This window comes from Phlebotomus papatasi, chromosome 1 (assembly GCF_024763615.1).
Source record: "Phlebotomus papatasi isolate M1 chromosome 1, Ppap_2.1, whole genome shotgun sequence".
In the NCBI taxonomy this organism is placed as follows: domain Eukaryota; kingdom Metazoa; phylum Arthropoda; class Insecta; order Diptera; family Psychodidae; genus Phlebotomus; species Phlebotomus papatasi.
Genome location: NC_077222.1, coordinates 45945818 through 45967319, shown reverse-complemented (window position 1 = coordinate 45967319; position 21502 = coordinate 45945818). Strand labels below are relative to the sequence as shown.

At 33.6% G+C, this 21502-nt stretch overlaps 1 protein-coding gene across 1 annotated transcript in view; it reads right to left on the bottom strand.

The window, feature by feature from the left end:
• The window catches only part of LOC129799392 (peroxidase), a 49662-nt gene extending 28839 nt beyond the window's left edge, over positions 1-20823 (bottom strand). Inside the window, exons 1-2 of the mRNA XM_055843234.1 lie at positions 19988-20823; positions 4555-4710 (exon numbers count right to left, since the gene is read on the bottom strand). Coding sequence (XP_055699209.1) covers positions 4555-4710; positions 19988-19998 — 167 coding nt within the window. The 5' untranslated portion in view covers positions 19999-20823. The remainder of the gene's footprint in view (positions 1-4554; positions 4711-19987) is intronic.
• Between the last annotated feature and the right edge of the window lie 679 nt (positions 20824-21502).

The window sequence follows — 21502 nt, the reverse complement described above, 5'->3', positions numbered from 1 at the left end:
TGAGAAATGTCATGTACACCCCCCAAATGTTCAAATTTGAGGAACTCTACTGTAATTCCAAAATTTTTATCAGTAAAATTCATATTCAATAAGAAAACAGAGAAAACTGAAAACTGTGAAACATTTTTAGGAAAAGTAAAATAAGAAATTACAAAATCATTTAGGGATCTCAGAAACAGTTCAAAAGTATTTGTGATTAATTGAAAATTAAATAACCAAAATGAACAAATGTTTAAGTATAATTTTTAAATTTTTATTTATCTAAAATGCAGCCAGCAAATTTTTGAAAGGCACAACATTCTTTAAAAATCAAATATAGCGCGACTGTGTCAAGACCTATATATTAGGTGAGATAACAATCTCACCTACTATAATCCTAACAAAATTTCATGTCGTCCGATCGACCTCAAACTTGGCCAAAATGTGTTTCGCCACTTCCTGATTCCGAATATATATGTGGCTAAGTTACGTTCCCGGCCGGCCGGCCGGCCGCTCTTTGGAGCTTAATAGCTCCTAAACTAAAAAAGATATCGACTTGCGGTTTTCGGCAAAGGTTATATATCGGGTGAAAATTGCAACTTGGTGCATTGACCCCCCACCCCCCACCTCTCCTTCCGCCATTTTGAAGACCCCCCTTTTTTTGTTTTCTCAATAGCTCCGCCCCTATGGCATCGAGCGGGCTCAAATTTTAGTATGTTATAGCTGGGCCTTAGAGCTTTCCATGAATACCAAACTTAAGGTCCCCGACCCCCCTGACCCGAGCTATAAGGGTCCAAAAAAAATTTCTTAAAATGGCCATAACTCCGGTTCTAATTGTCAGAATTTAAAAAGTGAGGGCTTTTTGGAAAGCTCTCGTGAAATGCCACTTCCCCTTCTAACATCGCAAGTTCATAAAACCACCGCTAGGGGCGCTATTATTAAAAAGAAAATTTTTAAATCTTATAAATTAAATAACTCAAAAATTCCATTGTGCATCGGGCTGAAATTTTAGTATGTTGTAGCCGTTGATTATACCTATCAAACAAAAAAAAACCTTAAGTCGATCTAAAACCCCTGACCCGAGCTATAAGGGGTCAAAGTTCGAACATTGACCGGCCTCTATCTCCGGTTCTAATTAACATAGCGACCTAAATTTTACCTTTTTGGTTTAGTCTCAATGAGCACTTTCAGATAGAAGTTCAAAAATTCACCACAGGTGGCGCTGTGATAGCGTCAAAATTCATCGAAATTCAAAGTCACTTTTCTCAAAAACGGCATTGTGCAAGTTAATGAAATTTTAGTATGTTGTAGTCCAGTCTAGGACGTTTCCAAAATGGTGCGTATGCGCGCTGTGGTTTCAATAGAACCGGAGATATGAGGGGTCAAAGTTCACGAAATTCAAAAAATCATATCTCCGGTTCTATGTGACCGATTTTGATGAATGAGGGCTTAAACGAAAGATCTCACCAAATGCTACAACTTTCTAGAATATTTGAACTTCGTGGGACCAACACCAGGGGCGCCACGGTCGAAAAACCAATTTCAATATCACATAACCTCAATTATCTCGACTTTCGCTGAACCGATTTTGATGATTACTTCGACATAATTGTAGAGGACATTTGTCTCTACATTTCGTCCATACATCATTTTCCGCTCAAACTACGCTATCACTCCGATTTTGCCGTTTAAGTGTGAAAAAATTGATTTTTCCCATAATAACGCTTTGAAATCACTCAGATGCCAATTTGACTGCCTCTACTCCACCAAGACACTTAAAATAGGGTTTTAAATGAAAAGTCTCACAAAATACAACAATTCTTTGATATAGTTGAAGTTCAACAAATGACTACTTGGGGAACTCTGGATGAAAAAACGAGTTGAGAAACAAAAAACCTCGCTTATCTTGGCTTCTGAGTAATCGATGAGATCATGTTCTATAGGAAAATTATAGAGAACATTCTGGTCTACATTTCACCCATATATCACATTTGTGCCAGTTCATCCAAATCCTTGATATTTTGGTTTAAATACAAAATTTGTATAATTTCACGAATTTGATTCAAGATAACTGAATGGCGACTCACAATTTCAGCTCTAAATCGAATTTGCATGCACTCCGAGTTAGCTCACGTTAAGAATCTCACCTACATAAGCCGGTTAGGATTATCTGTCCCTTTTAAAATCTATTAAAGAGAGTTAAATTGCAGGGTAAGCAACAAAATTAAGACAAGTCTTGAGAAGCAAACAATATTACAAGATTTTTTCAGTATACGCCTAAGTATGAGGTAGGGTTTGGGCATATAGGGATGATTGGGAATGATAAGTTTGGCTGTCCGTCAACCGGGTTAAGAATTGTCGAACAGGCCAGATGATCTCCACAACAAGACTTAACAAGAAAAAAGTACAACATCATGAATGCTAAATACATGTTAACACTATTGAATTCGCACTGTTTGAATTTTTTGGAAAAGTTTAAAATTCAACTAAATTGAGTTCTCAGTTCTCATACTGTTCTTTGCAGACTCGTTTAGGATTGTTGTAAAAATGTCTGAAAACAATTTGTAATTTCTGAATGAATTTGATGCATACAAAGAGCATAAAAATAGGAATTATAAATTGGATCACAGTTTAGCCAGATTCAAAGAATTGTGTTACGATACTTTTGATGGCACATGAGATGATCCAAAGAAAATCAAAGTATAAAAACAATCGGTGAGACAAAAACACATTTTGCGTGTTGTCACGAAATGCTGCTATAAGATTGCAACATTTTCGGATGTTTCTCAGATCAAAATAAAATACATTTTATCTAATGCTTTATTACAAAATTCCATTGGAATTTGACGGGGAAAACAGGCATAGTTGCTGAGTGATTCAAATTTGGTAACGTAAAATACTCGATTGTTGCTCAATGATGCCTAACAATGTGTACAAGATGTTTGGTCAGGAAGTGAAAATGGTATGTGGCTGCTTTTTAAATAACTTTGGACATTCCTCACTCATGTTAGCGGTGCATCTTGCCAAGGAAAAATGTCTTTTTACTTTCTAACTCGCACGGTGAGGCTGCACATTGAAATTGTCCAACACTGCACTGCACCATGGAGGCTTAAACTACATCAGCTCTATATGATTCAGACTTCTTGTAACGACACAATTAAACTACCGAGCATTGAATATTGTGAGACATAGATATACACAATAGGAAGGCTTAACACTGTGGCTTTTTTTACGTAATGACCACAACGGACAAAATTGTTTGTACTCTTGCTGAGGGATTGAGTAATCAGCTCTGTGACTTGCTCGCTAATTATTTAACCTAGATCAGTTTGCACTTAACACCCATTGGCTCTGAAAATTAATTAGTGCACCTCAACTCTTTAACATTGAACTCGAAAATTGTGAGAAAGAGTTCTTGCAATGCGTAGCCCAGAGTTGAAAAAATTTCGTAAGTAACTCAATGTAGATTTTGAGAGACAGATAAAGGGCGTTAATAATATAACATTACATAAGCACGTAACCAAATGCAGAAGCATGGGAAGTTTATTACAAAATTATTATTTTATTTTTTTTAATGTTGCTTTCTTCTCTGATTTTTGCAATAAAAAATCACGTGGCCACAATGCAACAGCAATATCAACACGGAAAAAGATAAGAAATAAAGAAATTTTATTTATTTCATCAAACTATTTTCGCATTCAAAATCGCCAAAAATCATCTAATGAATATTCAGCTTGGGGCATTCCTTTTGTAGTTAATTTAAAAGTTGGTATTTAGAGATTTGTTATCTTTATGGAGCTGTCGGACTGAAAAATATAAATATTTCCTAATTGAATTAATATAACCTTGATTGAATCTAATGAAATTCAGGAGACATCGAAAGAAAGAGTTTTGTCAAAACGAAATTGGAGCAATAACTTTACTTTTATAGAGAAACTTTCAGATCTATTGAAAGATGATTTGATAAGATATCGTAAATTCAATTTTGAAAAATTTCACAATTCGATGAAATATTGTTTTTCAAAATTATTTTCCAGGTTTAATTTTCTGAGATATTTCCAATCTCAATTTTTTGGTTCTAGATGAAACCAAAGTTTGTTTCTCAATTCAATTATCTACGTAGAATTTCAATAAATCATGATTCTTATCTGAGTTGATTTATGCAGTTTGGGATTATTCGTAGTCTTGTGGACATTTTTTCGATTTTTTCAATGTTAGCCCATCTAAATCGGGACCTTCACATACTGGTACATGACTATTTTTTAAAATGTCTAATTTTTGAGTTAAAATATCTAAAATTATACTTGAAATTTAATAGAATTGACAGCCAATTATATATTAAAATCTGAGATTTTTAAAATTAGTTTTGATCACTTTTAGAGAAGTTTTGACTTTCTATTTTACCTTGAAAATGATTACACTCTTTTCCAAAATTACGTTAAGCCGTCTATCGACTTCAGTCAGAAGTAATGTCCATCACATTACCTTCTCTTCATGAAGTATAATTAATGTATCTTAACACTTAATATTTACTCCTTACTCTTTGGTTTAGAATGTAATAATTTAACTACTTACACGGGAGTTCCTCTTAGCAAATTGTAATTGTAGTCAAAAGCTGATGATCGTGGTGGTCCTGTGAGGAGGAGGGCGCATCGATCTGATACTTCATTGTGGTATGGAAAAAACTGTGCCTGTATCTGCAGCAGTGTGCCCAAAAGGATAGGGATAATTCTGAAAGTTGACAAAATTAGCATAAAATCATTAGTCTTTTTTTGTCTTCTAAAATGTCAAGTAAAATCTCATAAAAGCCTTTCATGGACTATTAAAAAATGGTTTGTGCGTGCAACGACTAAGGCGTTTTTTGTATATACTTGAACTAAGAAAAAAATCTTGCTGACATTTTCAATGCACGCCACAGATTGGATCAAGAAAACGTAATTCCGCTTTTCAATTTAAAACGACAAGGAGGTGAAGAAAGTCGTTCGAGTTTTTGCACACTTTGGGTGCCACAAATAGGTGCGTTTTTACATCCAAAACACTTTTGCATCAAAGTTCAAGGTGAAAGTAGTTTTTTATCTTTCTTTTTTTTTTTTACTGAAAACCATCGAATGGATCCATTTGCAATCACATGTCTCGGAGGAGCGCCAAGAAGATGCTGGCGGGTGCAGAAAAAAGAATGGCCAAGAGCATATAAAAAGGAAAGACACTCTCACATAGCTGATATTGTTGAAAAGCACTGACTTGCACAGCGTGATCCATATATTAAAGACCAATTTTAATGGATCCATTAAATTGTTAAATAACTGCCATGTCTATTGAGTTTTAGCTTAGCATTGAAGTCAGTGTTTCATTAAGTTCAAGTTCTTTTGCCAATGTTCATCAGATAAAAACCATCATACTTGGTGGATTTCTAAAGGCAAGAAATTTTTCTTTTCACTCGCAAGAAAGCACTTAGCAAAAAAAACCGTCAAAGTGAGGATAGCTCAGAGGCAGAAATTCCCCCACAGTCTCCTGGTTCTCCTTGACCCACATCACTAACCAATTGTTTGCAATTCTCTCTGGTTTTTGATATCCATGTTAAACCACTCTCATTCGGTGTATTGACATCACTTTTCTCTCTGGCATTCAATTGGAAACCACTGAACAGACGCATATGATTATTGTGGGCATAAATCCTGTTCTTTTGCGCGCAATAGGGAAAGTTTTTGGTCACCAAACAACATTCAAGTGAGTACGATTTTATTTATGAGTGCAGAATATCACCAGGAAAGGTTTGAGAAGACGAGGTAAAAAAAAGCATAGCGAGAGAAAGAGATACTGTCCAAATGGATCTGGTTTTATTTCCAATTCAAACCATATTAGTGAACGTTCACGAGTCTCTTGACATCGTCGCGTGTCTCGTGGACGACACAAGAAGAGGCCAAAGCTCCGAGGAAAGAGGAAGATAAGTACTTTTAAGACGATCCTTCTATCCATTTAATCCCTAAAGGGTGGCGTGCGCTCAAGGAACAGAGTAAATTCTCACGCTTTCCCATCCTTTGCCACTTTTCTAAGGTATTTTTTTTCGATACCGAGGTAAAATTTTGAATCTCGATTAGAGGCTTCAGCTTTATTTTGGGGATCTCAGTGGCGCAATAGGCAAGACCGTTGGGTCTTGGGCGAATGAGATCTTTGACTCGACTCTCACAGTTGTGAGTTCGAGTTCCGCCCGGTGCAAGCAACTGAATACCTAGAAAAAGACATTTTCACTGTGATAAAATTTCATGAAATGCACCGCCTCTGCCAAAAAAAAAACTCTGGGAGCATGGAAGAAGCATCCACAACACGGGGAAGGCGCTCCTGGGCGGTCTTTACATGGACTCAGAGAATTTTTCCATCACGGAATACAACAGCAATATAATATAATTACATTGTAGAAAGTATTCCGATACGATTAATAAATAATTTTTAGTAATAAGTAATAATTAATAAATAATATAAATAATAGTTTTATTTTTGCCAGTCTGTCATCTGGAACGCCAATAATCTCACTTTAAGCAAAGTATTTTATTTGGTTAATCCATTATGACTTTCTCTCCCGAATTATACGTTTAAGCGTTAATTTCTTTGAAAAGATCGAATTAATGAGACTTTGAGAGCAACTAACGGGTACTACTACCATATTGCATCAAAGGCTTCAAAAATACCTTGTTTTTAGCGTTCGTGATTACAGTCAATCAGCAGTATCTAGCTCTCTCAATTTATTCAAAGATGCTCCTATTCCTAAATTCATTTAAATCATCATGAACGTTCATCAGAAAAAGTACCATACTCTTACGAGAAGTGAAAGGAAAAGTATTCACAAAAACAATTATTTTTATTAAAATGAATTATATTTTCTCATTTATCATATCTTATAGTCACATCATCTTCCTCTCACTGAGATTGTCGAAATGATTTCTTACATCTCAGTCAATAATGCTAATACATTAACTTATACTTTGGATTAATTGACTATTAATGTTATTTTGTAATTTACAAGCCAATGTAACAAATTAACATATTTCCCTCATAACGAGAGAATTGATAAATGATTCTATTACGTAAGATGTGTTAATTCGCATTAGTTGTTGTCCCCTCATAGTTGTACAGTGAAAGATCAATGGAGAAAAAAATTCCGTTTGGTGTCTTTCTGGAATTTAAAGGTAAAGCCATTTGAGAAAGAGAGATGCATCTGAGATGGAACTCGTGCAGAGAAATGCGTGTATCTCTGTCCAATTTTGGACAAGGAGGAGTGATCTACAGTGGTGGCCAAGTTTGTGACCGAGTGACCTACCTCATCATGTGGCGAGGTAAATCCTCATGCGGGTTCTTCGACACCATCGTGAAACAATAAATAGCTAATTGAGAGGTTGTGAGAGATCACACAAAAGAAATAGTTATGGCATCACGAGTTCACAATTAAGGCAAAATGATGAATTATTGAGCACGTTTTCCAGTGTGTGGATCAATAATTGGGGGAGAGTGGTATATTAAATGACCTTCCACCTCTCGACACACCATTAAAATATCATAAAGGCACTATTTCCTGATCACACCAACAGATTCTTCAATGGTCCTTTCTATATTATAATTTTTTTTATTTCAAATTATAACTTTTGACCTTTTCTCTAACAAGAAGGGATTATAATTGCTTCTTTTCCTGTAGTCACAAATAGTAATTCATATTGGAATTTTGCCTTTCAAGTTTTTTTTTATGTATAGAGCAGAGTCATGGCTATGGGATAACAGACTGATCATCAACTGTCATAGCAAACCTGATGAGTATCTAGCGGGACACAAATTTCTTGGATGATCCCGCTCACTAGTGATATGACATACCACCAATGTCGTAACAATTCAGGTAACCAAAATAAAGTAAAAAAAAAAAATAGAATGTTCATTACAAAACAGAGCCAGACTGAAAGGGATATAGTATGGTTTCGAACCTGAAACTCTGGTTTTTCTAAACAGCAAGAAACATTAGTGATTTTTCAATATATTATTAAGTAAAATGCTATCATATGCAAGACTTCTCAAACATATTTTTTTTATTAAGAAATTACAGCAGCTAATCCACAAAATTATGCCCTAGGTCTGAAATCCTAGGAAGGGTCTGAAAAGGTTAAGCACGCTGGAGGTTTAGCCCGATTTCCGAATGTCTCCAGTATCCTAAATATAACATCCTGTTTTGGTTCTTCTTCGAAATCTAATAAATCATTTGACTATAATATTTAATTTTAGGACAAAATTTTCCAAACAATGTTGTCTGATAATAAATTTGAAAAGCTTAGCCAAACGATTAAACCTTAGATAAACTTAAGTTTTATACTCAGTAGTTCATAAACTAAATAAAGATTTTCTTTCAAAGACTGGTGTGAAACGACTAAGAATTTTTACTCAAATTGGTCATCGAATGTACATGAAATACCATTCAGGATCTCGATTTGCTATTTCGTAACCGTTACCAAGCTCCACTCTCAATATTAGTACCGGACGAACTTCTCTTTCTTGAGTTTTTTGACGTCACACTGTTCGTCCGTATGATCCGTCCATGTGTCCGGCCATCACGTCATTTGAGATATTTTTTGATCAAATGGCTACAGATAAAGACCCAAACCCTTCGAGGGACCCCCAATATGTCAACCCAAAGACTGGTCAGGTCCTAACTTTTTTCCACCCTTCCCTTTCCCCTCAAAGACCATGCTTTTTCAGACTGTTTTTGGTGGACATTTCGTTAATAAACGAAAATACCGAAAATAACATTAAATCATTCCTAATAATAGTATTTCAAGGATACAGGTTAAAATGTCCCTAAAGAGTGTATTTCTCAACCAAAGGGGTTCAGGTTTGGAGTCGTTGGAAAGGTCTTGGAGTCTTGGAGTTTTTCACAAGTTTAACGGTTATGAACCAGCAACGAGACAGTTATGAACCCACACGTAATTTTTTGTGAAAATCAATTGTATTACTGTAGGATTAATAAAAATAAGAGGTAAGTATTTTTCAGGTGTGGCGTCTAAGTTAGGTCTTCAGGAATGTCAATATCCATTTAAATACTGCATCAGTGACTTGTTTTCTCCGAGAACATTGGAAAAATCAATATCGAAAAAATTGTTTTTTTTTTTATTAAAGTAATTCAAAATATTCAAAATATTTTTTGATAAAAATTGATAAATTTTGGGAGGTAATCAAACCAAAGTTAAATAAAGTTCAGTAAGTAGCTATAATTTATACCACCACCCTAGTTATTGCTATTCTCTGGTGCTTGCATGCAAGAAAAGTTTATATACTCTTTAAAAGACGATAAACGACATTGACTCCTTTTTCTGCAACTCAACACGCTAAAATGGTGATGAAATCAGTATATGAAAATGAAATTGGAATGGATTAATGGTTATTGTTCAATCCACAAAAGGTACTAAATATTGAATTCTTTTCAAGACAGTCTGAGACCATTGTGAGTTAACTATTGATTATTGGGCTCATTAAACCTTTTTACATGATTCACCCGCCAAATCACCTCAATAGTTCTTTCAATTTATACATATTTCTCATATGTTATTACTATAAATAAACCATTATTTGCCATTAGGTGTTGTTAATATCTATTCATCGTGAAGGTACACACAAACACTTCTAGTACCAATGTTTCCACGTGAGGGAACTCGCGAGATGGTAAAATGCGAAAAATATGCAGGTTGTGGAGTATATGTTTTGCCGCATATGGCGACCTTCACTTTCACTTTGCACCATCATCGTCATTTTGATTACGCCTGGAATTGAAAGAAGCTGCAGACGATTGCACTCACTTTAAACATCGCGGAACATCTTCATAAATATTTTTCGCTCCACAGACAGAGTAATTTCATGCTGTGCAGAGGGTTTAACCGTCATCTCTCGCGATCACCTTTCTTCCTGCTCAAAGCCAGATTAACCACTTCAAAGGCTGTAAAACCATTGCATTGTGGGATTTTGTGGAGAGAAAAGAGCTCAATGTGCAGAACTTTCAGAATTACAATTTTATTTTGCAAATCGAGAGTATGTTGGTCCAGTTAATTTTTCTTTAATTGCTTTCACTTAAATAAAACACACATGTTTGAGAAATACCATCAAGAGCAAGGCCCGCAAAGCCGTAAACAGACGGAATATAAATAATTTCATAAATATAAAATTTTCCTCTCAATTAGTTTTTTTTTCAATATTTGCAAAGATCAATTTTAATCATGATATATTTGATCGTTAATTCTGGATGCTGTTTTCGAAATCAAAACTGCTACCACTATAAAATTGTAATAAAATACATATACAATAAATTTTGATTAATATCTTCAAGTGCGATGACAGCTTTAATTAAGAATTCAGTAAGAAACTCATTTTATTGAAGTTTTCAAATAGAAAATTTAATTTTCATTAAATAAGATCAAGTAAAAGCTCTTGGACTCTTTTCTGCATATCCTGCAAATAAATCACCCTATTTTTGCTCCAGATTAAATTGCATTGCAAAAATCTATTTTTGTAATTTATTGATCCAGCTGTTTCTGCTAAAACCAACACATGCAGCAAGGCCAGTGAGTTTTAGCAAACAGAGTGTCAATTATCACTATTATAGCCAAAAGGTGTGTCTGGGCAAGAGTAGCCGAGCAATTCCTGATTGTCTGACCCCCGCGACAATAGAAAAAAATCTCATAAATCCAAATATGCTTCAAATAGATATAAATCTAGACTTCAACTTCCCAGTTCGCACTTATGAAAATGGAATTGCATTTTGATAGTGAAGTGCAGAATACAGAGTGAACGTGAATGGCAAAAACAATAAGTAACAGTGGAAAAATAAAATTTGATCAGTAACAAAAATAATCAGAAAAAACAATCAATTAAAAACAATCAGTAAAATCCAAATCTTTGTAAAAAGGTTGATTTTTTATAAATAACAACTAATAAAATTGTAGGTAAAATGAAAAATTCTTTATTTTACTTTTTTTCTAAACTCCTAAGTTAAATCCATATTCTTAAAGTTGTATTTAAATCAAGTACTGTTAAAATTTAATTTTTCGTTGATCAAATTTAATAACTGCCCCACAGAAAAACATATTTTGTAAAATTGTTCGTAAATGCTTGTAAATTCCTACATAAAAATGACTTACAAAATACAATGGAGACTTATAAAATGCACGTAAATCGTATAATCCACAAACAAGTTCGTAAAAGTTTGTACTTTTTTCATAAACATTGTTCGTAACATAATCACTCGACGAGCATTTTTTGTAAATTTACAAACATTTGTTCGTAAATGTTCATAAACGCAAAAAATGTTCGTAAAATCACAAAATTTTACGATTTGTGTGTTTACGAACATTTACGAACAAATGTTTGTAAAAGTACAAAAAATGCTCGAGTGATCGTGGTCATGTTACGAACAATGTGAAAAAAGTACAAAATTTTACGAACTTGTTTGTGGGTTACACGATTTACGATCATCTCGTAAATTCCCAATAGAAATTCACAAACACTTACGAACAATTTTACATTTTTTTTCTGTGCCGTTACATTTACCAATATGTGAATTAATATATGAATATTTTGTATTTTAAACAAGTTAAAATTTTCTTGAATTTGTTTAATCAGCTTAGAATTTTTCTTTAATGTTTGATAAACATTTATCAAACACATTTAATTTTATCAAAAACGAAATTTAGAAACTGCCTTTTTATATTTTCTTGTATTCGCTGGGTATTGGTATATTTTTTTTTCAAAGTTGTGTCAAATTTTGTTCCTAAATACACACATTTCAATTAAATACAACGATTAACGCCCATGATAACTGCACCCTCAATGTTATTATAAATGTTTTCGTTTTATGATATTTTATACTTCCTCTATTCCGAAAAAAGTCGTGTATGTTTTTATACAAAATGTACTATTAAACGTATGACTTTTATGAGTAATAAGGGGAGTAATGAGGGAGTATTAAATCTATTACAATTAGAAATTAGAAAATACCAAAAATTTAATTGTGACGATTTATTCTAACAAGCGCGACTTTATGAAGTTTCCTTGCGTTTGGTATATTTATATATTTATTATAAAATAGATTTAAAAAATCCGGAAAGCCTTTATTGCTTCCCGGCACAAAAAAAAAACCCATTTCGTTCTTATTGCAGCTTTTTAGTCTCACGCATTTAACTTGCACTTTTCAATTTCTTTCCCGTGTGCAGTATTGAAGACAATTTGAGTGTATAAAGATTTATGTTTATAACGAGATTGCCAAAGCGGGTTTTTACTACGACAATTATGACCATTAGTGAGTGAGAAATGCACCCGAGAAAACCAGCTCTCTGAAAGAATCTCATCGTACTGAAGATGATATCCAAATCAATTAGTTCTTTTATATAATTAAGTGACTTAGAAAAGGAAATCTCAAAAGGATAACTTTATTTATCTAATTTATATCTGTTAGATTAAGTGAATGTAGACTTTTTGCGGTTTCTTGGACTATTGATAGCGCCATTTTTAAAAGAACGGCAGCTATCGTTTATACTTTTTAGAACCGACAGTTGATAGTATCAAAAATATGTTATCATGTCGCCCCAGAAAAAACTCTATTCTAGATAAAATAACTAACAAATCGGAATGTTTTATTCCTATGTGGAGCTGAAGAAAAATGAAGAAGTTGAAAGAGAGACGAAGTGTGAATGAAAATTTTTGCCAATGAACTTGAATTATATGAGAATTGCAAAAAGTGAACGCGCGTATTAATTTCTCAACCAATAAATCGGCTCAAGAAACTCTCACTGTCGATGAATATGCTTGGCGGTACGTTAATGAGAAAAACACCTACGCACCATGGATTAATTTAATTATCTGTCTTGAGACTCGTCTCGGTTCAATTAGTCATTGAATCAACTCGGGGGTAGCCGCCATTGAGAGAAAAGAGATGTTAATCATTGGCAAAATTTCCTCTCCAATCTTGTTCTATTGCCATAAAATCCTATTTTATACTGCTTAAACTTTGCAACCCAAGCTAAGGTATGCCATAGCTATGCCATTCACTTTCATCAGCAGTAAATCGCAAGACAGTTTTCATATATTGTAAGACACATTCACCCTCTAAGCATTTCCTCTCTCTCTACCATGATTTAACTTAATCTCCAGCTGGAATTTTAATATGCAATTAGACTTTGTTTAATATACAATTAATATTTTATTCACATTTGAAATGCAAAGACAAGGTAATTAAAATATTGTATTAAATTCCCTTTCCGCACATCATAAATCACCTGAGACTGCGAATTTAAGCTCAGCATCTGATTGCAAAACTCTGACGATGTGGATCAAGCACGATATACTTTAAATCGGAGCTGCACTCTCAATGAGAAACAAATTCATTTCTTCTTCCAGGGGTAATAAATTATAAAATTCACTTACATTTCTTAAGAGGTTCTCAAAAGTTATTGACTTCTTTTTAATTTCTTGTTTCTCATTTAAGATTTTTTTTTTAATTTCGAGGTCCTTCGGTAAAATTATTGTCCCGGCTTAAGGACTTCCTTGAAGGCTTTCTATGGTAAAAGCGATTTCCTAAGTTTCTTTCTTACTTAATTTTCTTTTGCATCAATATAGAACACTAAAAAATCTAAAATGTAATCCCGTTTAAAATAAAATTTTAAACTGGTAGCTTATAATACAATGCCAGAGAAAGAATACAAAAACTTCCTTTTGTTCTCCAGATATTTCAGTTTGAACATTTAAAATGCTATTATTTACACCAATTAAGTCTTTGCATTGTGTTAGCATCTTCACTTGTTCCAGAGAATTGTTTAATGCTTTAAGACTCTCAACTCTTTCAACTTTGTCATAATGAAAACCATAATCGAATCAATAGATTCGGAATTATGATCTTGAAAACATTAAGAAACGGTAAAAACACTTTGCCTAGACTACACGAGCAAAGCATTTTAGTAAATTAAGGGGGGTGGGGCACCTTTGAATTGGGGCAGTTTTAAAAATGGGCTTTCTTGTCCTATTTTTAAACGGAATTGAATCTTACCGTGATATTATTTAGCTTTACAACTTCATTGTGAAGCTGATTTACATTAATTACTTTTGAAAAGAGGAAAAAAAGTTTATTTTTAGAGGTACTACAATTCAAAAGTGCCCTACTTCCCCCTAGTAGAAAAAATTGCATTTAAATCCAAATATAAAATCACCATTTACTTCTATAGTGCATTTAACACTGCGAGAAATCCGAAAAAGTTAAAATAACATTTAGGAAATGTTAATTTTACCCTGCAGTATTGATCTGAAATCGGTGTAAATATTACGCTTTTTAGGTGTATTAGGAGTTAAAGTTACCCTTTTTCAATGTTAATTTTACCCTTAAAAAGGTGTAAAATTAACATTAAAAAATGTTGATATATTTTTACATCTAAAGAGTGTTAAAGTTATGAGGACAAAAAGTTAATCGCAGCGCTGTTTTTTCTCAGTGATCGAATAAAGCTGCAGAATAATCAGAGTTTAATGCCAATATTGCCGGATTATTCGCATTGCAAACTTTTTCTTTATTTAAATAATAATTTCCTTAAATGATATCTAAGCAATTCTTTTTGCAATGTACCTCTACTTTCCGTGAATATTAATGCTGCTTCTATACTGGAAAATGATGGGACATTAAACAAATGGTCTAAGCTTGCACTTTCGATTTCACTATTTACAGCTATTCCATTTGTGAATTTTATAATTCGCTGACTGGTCATTTCAATAAAATCTTCATTTGAAAAGATCTCATGAAATATTAATTTGATTATACAAAAAGAAAGGAAGTTAATATTCATTCCACTTTCATCAATTTGCCTGCAAATTTATGTTGCTGCTGGAAAAATGTTCGTGGTAATTCTAAAATCTCTTTCTATTTGCAATATTGCTCTGGAATTCGATAATGTGTAGTTATTTTGATGGCAACCCCTCGATTTATACGTGAATACACCCAACCCACGACCCGGACAAGAGATGCCTTTCCGCAAGGCAAGCACGCTCCCTATTGTGTTGAAAATTAGACTAAGCCACACTGCAAATTTCCATATTAAATACTAATAATTTTGAAGTGTTTGAGGTCATGAGTTCACCCATGATTGTAATTTGATATGCCGCCGAGAACACTTATGCATAAGAAATGGCGGGAAAATTAATTTAATTTGGCTTCAAATAGTTTGGGTGGGGACCGGCAAATCATCCACCACAAAATGATTCTTCAAATTGTGCTTCTGAAGAAATTTACCAGAAGCACCGTCCATTGGTTCATTAAATAGTATTAATAGGCAAAAATGCACTTTTCGTGTCTACGCAAAGTTGAGATCCAAATGTGGGAGAGGTTCTGCATCCATATATAGCACACCTGTGTAAATAGGCATTTCGATAAAATGCCACCCACCTCTCTCACGTGAGCCGGAGACCACGACATTAGATAAAATTGGGCAGAAGAAAAGACTATACTATGGAAAAAATGGAGCCTACACTTGAGATTAGGAACCAAGGGACACTAAAATGTAAAAAAAAGTTGAATTGAAACTTTCATTCGGCGGAGGTTTGATTGAAAGACATACAAAAGGTAAAAAAAAAATTATGGTATTCGCATAATTATTGTTGTGTCATCATCGGCAAAATCATCATGAAACTCTCAATAAATATCATGTGTGTATTAGAAAATTCCTCTGGCGACATTCACTCTCCTCTTTAAGCATGTAATTGTGCACTTTATTATTGCGAAATTGTGTACCAGGTAATTCACTATTGCGAGCTTTTTATTATTGACATACAAAATTGAGTCATGTGTGTGAGACACAAATCATAGGTGAATTGAATAGTGGAAAAAAGACGTGAATTTAATTGCTAAATGTACCTAATTTATATATATACGCTAGAATATCCAATGCAACTTAATTAGATAATTTGATATTGAGAAGGAAGTCCAGCTACTGTTTTATAAGATCAAACAAATTGACATACTTTCTGATTCTTATTTTTTCTTAAAGAGCAATTTATAAGCTAATTTTTGCTTTATCACCTTGTGTATTCTCTCAAACTTTTCGTGTACAACAAAAAGAAGAAACATCTTGAGATGGATTTATTACCATGAAAATTGAGCTACTGCGAAGATGATGAATTCATCTTAGCGCTTTACGAGATGTGTCAAGAGGTCGAGCATACATATGTTCTAAGAATCTTTTACAGTTATTTATTAGTCTTAATTTATTTCTGTTACACGAAAAATTCCAGACTCTAAACTTACACTGAACATTTTTCAAAAGCTTCGATTATTGAGAACAGAGATCACTTCTTCGGGTATTCCTTGAGAATGAATCAAGAAAAGAAAATTTAAACACGAAAATCTTTAAATAAATTATGTAAAATAATTTTGTGTGATTTTTTGTCTGGTAAAATGATCAAAAACAAAATCATAGTTCAAGTTCAGCAAAAAAAACAAAAAAAAGTTACCAATCAAAAATTCGGTGTGACATTGAATTTTTTTCAAAATTCCAGTTTTAAAAAAAGTATCATAGGTTAGAAAAAACAGAACATTGAAAAATTTCATATTTTTCACAATTTCATAAATTTCATAAATTTTGCATTGAGGGTTAAGATCAAAAATTGTAAAGCGTATCTAGCTTTCACTATTTTAACTAAATAAGAGAAGGACCCAGCGATATTTGAGTTTGTCATAGTTAAGGGAGTAGTTTTATGCCTTTCGCACACTAGCTTTTGCTTTGTAAACATATTTTTTACTTTTTAGTGAGAGTGAATGAAACATAGATCTAGTCATCTCGCTCACTCTCATAGACAATTTTGAATACATGTTTACCAATAAAAGTTATTGTGCGCTTGGCATTGCAGCCATAATAAACAGCCCAAAAACAATAACAGCTGTCCTCGGGGATCATAATGTCCAACGCACAATAACTTTTGTTTAGTAAACATGTTTTTCACATTTCAATGAGAGTGAGTGAGATCTAGATCTAGTCATGTCTCTCTATTTCATAGGAAGTCTTGAAAACATGTTTATTAACAAAAGTTATTGTGTGCTGGGCATAAGTCTGAATCTCAGTTCTCTCATGTAATACCCATATTTCACCCAAAATATAACAGTTCGATGGAGAGTGATCGTGGACTCGAAAAGTAATTTGAAAGATGGAACAGAAGAAAGTTCAAGTCAAATTAAAGCTGTTTGACAAAAAATAAAAAATAAAAAAGTCGTAGGGTCCGTAGGGTGAAAGGAACGTCTATTGATACTTTAAGAACTCGTATCAGCACCTATTGACACCCTACTCTGTACCATTTAGGATTTGAAATTTGAACATCTCTGTTTATAGTAAAAGCTATATTACAGAAAAAACGTTATATTACTTATATTTTTATTGACAAAAGTGTCAATAGGGGTTCCCTGTCGAACAGACGTCCCTCCGACCCTATGAAAAAAGTCTCTCTCTTTAGGACTATGCAGATTTTCCTCAGTTCAAAAAGTGGAAATTAAGCCTTAATCTAGTTCAAGTATATATCTTTGTGCCTGAAAATCTCAATGATCAGAAAATTTACTCTGATGAGTTGTCGGAGGTCTCACAGTATAAGACAATAGAAATAAACATGATTCCAGCCCAGGAATGCTTATCGATCCTGCTATAAAATCTACCATTAATGCGGAACAGAGAAGTCTCTCTAATACAAGCCAATAATATATTAGCTTCAAAGCCAGGCTTCACCGGAAAGGCGTTTGGGACCTCAAAATGCACCGAACTGAAGAGAAAGAGAGGTTGGACCTTCTGCTGGCGTTGCCTGGACACTGAAAAGACCACCGTGATACCACAGATCGTAATATATATAGGTAAATAAAAGACCTTCCCAATAAGAGGGAAACACTGGAACGATTGAGAACATCAGGCACTAGGATGCTTCATAGAATGATTCTCTCAAACTCTGGAGAATGCCAAATTGATCCGAATCTATTAGGCAGGTAGATAAGCTGCTTCAAGTCTTCTTACTTAAACTTAAAGTGTTGCCCTCCCGAAGATAGGTAAACTAAAAAGTACAGCTTCTGGCCACTGAAAACTCTTCTTGGCGTATCGAATACCATTCCCAAAAAGGATATGGTACAACGATACGTTCAATAATGACATTCCATTGCAATTATCAATGAGCTGAATTGAGAAAAAAAGTAAGAAAATATTGCGAATTGGCTAATTATTACTTCAAGTGATTTGTATGTCCGTGTACTGTTAAGTTATTTAATTTTCATAAAAATACTTCCTTTTGCATAGCTCGAATAAGGGATCGAATAAACTCAAAAAAAAATTCCTTTACGATGGAATATAAAATGAATTAAGCACTGGCTCTATGGTGCAAATGTTCTAAACTTGTAGCCGTAGGTCTCAAGAAATGTTCTAGACTCTAGAGCTCGGGGTGTACGAATCATATCAGGTGAACTTTATTACACTCGAATTCTGTACCCACAGGTCATAAGATTGAAAATCCCAACCATTGTGAGAAATTTACGTCAAATTGCAGCATTTTAAGAATAATTTCTTGGAGTGTGTATAAAGACCAATAGGGAATCTTGGAGTAAAAGCAATATTAATCATCTTTTCATAAGCTACGAAAAGATTTAATAGATTTCTAATTAGAAAAGTCTTTTAAAAAAATACTGCTCTACAAATTTGTTATAAACTCTTTTCTCACATTCCTTACTATCACAAAGAAAAATGTGCTTTTCAAGGCATTTTGTAAAAACGGTAAAAAATTAATCTTAATAAAGATTATTAAAAATACTGTGGATAATTTGTATAACCAAACTCGAGCTAATTTGAGAAATTTTTCGATTCGCTTTGTTTACTACAAGCACTCGCAAATGAAAGAAATATTTTATGTTACCAATTAATTCTTGTGCAACTTTTCCGCAAACCATTTCTTCTATACATTATTGACGGTTAAATATTTTAACATTAAAAAGTATTTTTTTTTAAATCATGTTTTTTTTAGTTTTATATTCCTTGATAAAATCTCTCATTTTTTCTGTTTAATGTGGCTAAGAAATATTATCAATAGGGTTAAAAAAGGAAATCGTGCTTACTTGTTTTTTTTTTTAAGATATCTAATTTGAAAATTTTCAATTTTTCACATTTTGCACAGGGTTCTTCTGATAGAAATCTATTTTTTTTTAAAGTAAGCTTAATGAATTATTGTATCGCATTTCCTTCACAAAACTTTTTGACATTTAATGATTTTTTTTTGAATTATGAAAAAGTATTTTCAACATTTTTGTGATATGCAGACGTGTGACTTGAGAAATTAAACTGTTATTCAATTCACGAGGTCTGCATGCGATGTTAAAAGTACTTATATATTTAACAGTCACATTTCTCTTAAAGAAAATTCTTTAGCACTTCAAGAGAATCAATAGAACAAACAACAGCAAAAACATTAGCATCTCAAACTACAAAAGTTCCATCTCTACTTCCCAAGTTTATTTTTTTTCTCGAACATCAACTCATTATAGTAGTGATCTTCTAATGACGAAGGATGGGAGGAAGATTCTCAAAAGTTCAAGTACAGAAAGCAAACAAGAACAGGTGAAGACGTTGTGTAATGATGGAATTAACAAAAGGTGTACATTTGAATAAATTAATCAGCATGTTTGAAAAAGACGAAAGAAAACTTTGAAAAGAAATAGAGAGAGATCTTGAATGCATGTGCCTTGCTGACAATGAAGTGGGTGCCACATTAGGGAGCTCACTATTGAAAATTATGATGATGGTTGACACATTGTGAATAATTGATTTGCACTTTGAACAAATAAAATTCTCTGTAAATTGTAAATCACTATCTATCTTCAGTAGATCATAAATTATCACTTGAGATATCACCGAATCGTGCAACAAAATATAAATAATTTTTGAACTTATTACTTTGAATAGAATGAGCTTAAGAAAGAATAATTATTGAATTTTACCTTGTAATCATTTTTGTTTGTTTTTTTTTTTGTGCACAAAGTCCGAAGATGATTGCCAGAAAGTTCCACTTTTCAGTTGTCTTTCACCTCAGCGTGAAGAGTACACTAATCCTCCAAGATGTTCTTCTTGGCCTCAACTCACAACAGTGACTATCTCACAGTTCAGTTAAAATCCCAAGCCGATTAATTATTTACTTTATATATCAATTTTATGACTATATTAGCTTGAAAACTGACACTTCACTACTTGTACGATGGATTAATAAAATTAGAGCTATAAATTGGTCTTTCCCATGCTGAAGCACTAAAATCACACTGCAAAGCCAGATGGTGTCCTCAGGAGGAAATTCAGCTACCTCCTCAACACTGTAGTCCGTAGGCACAAGAAGTGCTCTCAACTCTTGCAGTCTCCTCCTAGCACTGAACCTATTGAGACAGCACTTGCACAAATCACTCAAAAAAATAAGCCTAAACTGCAACTAACTGGTGAAGAAGACCACCTGCATTGCCTCAATGATACCCAACTGAACCACTCTGCGGTTCTTTGCTGACTGACTGGCTCCTGTATTTTGTCCACGAAAGAAATTCATCAGCAACACACGAGAGTCGAGAGAGGTTTGCACGACTTTCGAATCAAAGAGTCAATTATTTTTTATCACACTGAAAACTTTTGCAGAGTGGTGAGGCCAAACCGCAATGGAAGGAGAAGTGAGTGGTGGCAAGTGTGCAAAATGTTTGTTCTCCTCCGCAGCAAAACGCCTGCACAAGTGTTTTAGTACACTGCAAAAGAGCTAACGGAATATCTGCAGGTGAGGAGAAATGTTGTTTCTTGTGAATGGAACATGTGGTTTGGTGATGGAAAGCTGGGGAAGTTGATCGTGAACGAATTGTGAGGGGAAATAATTGAACGAAAAGTACAGAAAACCATTCGAATCGTCAACGCCTGAGACAGTTTCAGAGAGCTGGAATAATCTGGTGAAAATACAATTAACAAGGTGTTGAGGAAGATTACAAATAAAGGCAAAAAATTGTATTACAGACAAGTGTGCAAAGTAGTTGCGCAATTTTCAGTAATATTTGATAGTTTGTTTCTAAAATTTCATATTCAATTTAGAGGCTAGAAAGAATTCGTTCCAACACGAATATAAGATTCTTTGGCAAAAAAATTTCCGAACTTTTTATGATCATTGTTATTAAATCCAGATAAATGAGGATACAAAGTAATTCTGAAGGGAGGAATGACTCTTCATAGAAATCTAATCTCGATTACGTTTTGTGTGGTCTTTCAGATACTTTGAAACAGACCTGTATTTCTATTTAGGGCAAACTAGCGGGACAGAGGCTTAGTCCAGTTTCCGAAGTACTCACAATCCACAAGAAATTTTAATGATTTTTGAAAATCTAATAAGTCATTTACTTTTTTAATCCTTTAAGGACGATTGGAACACCGGTGTCCCATTAAAGAAATTTTTGCTGACCACTTCAAGGCATTTTTTTCTTATGTCTATACATAAT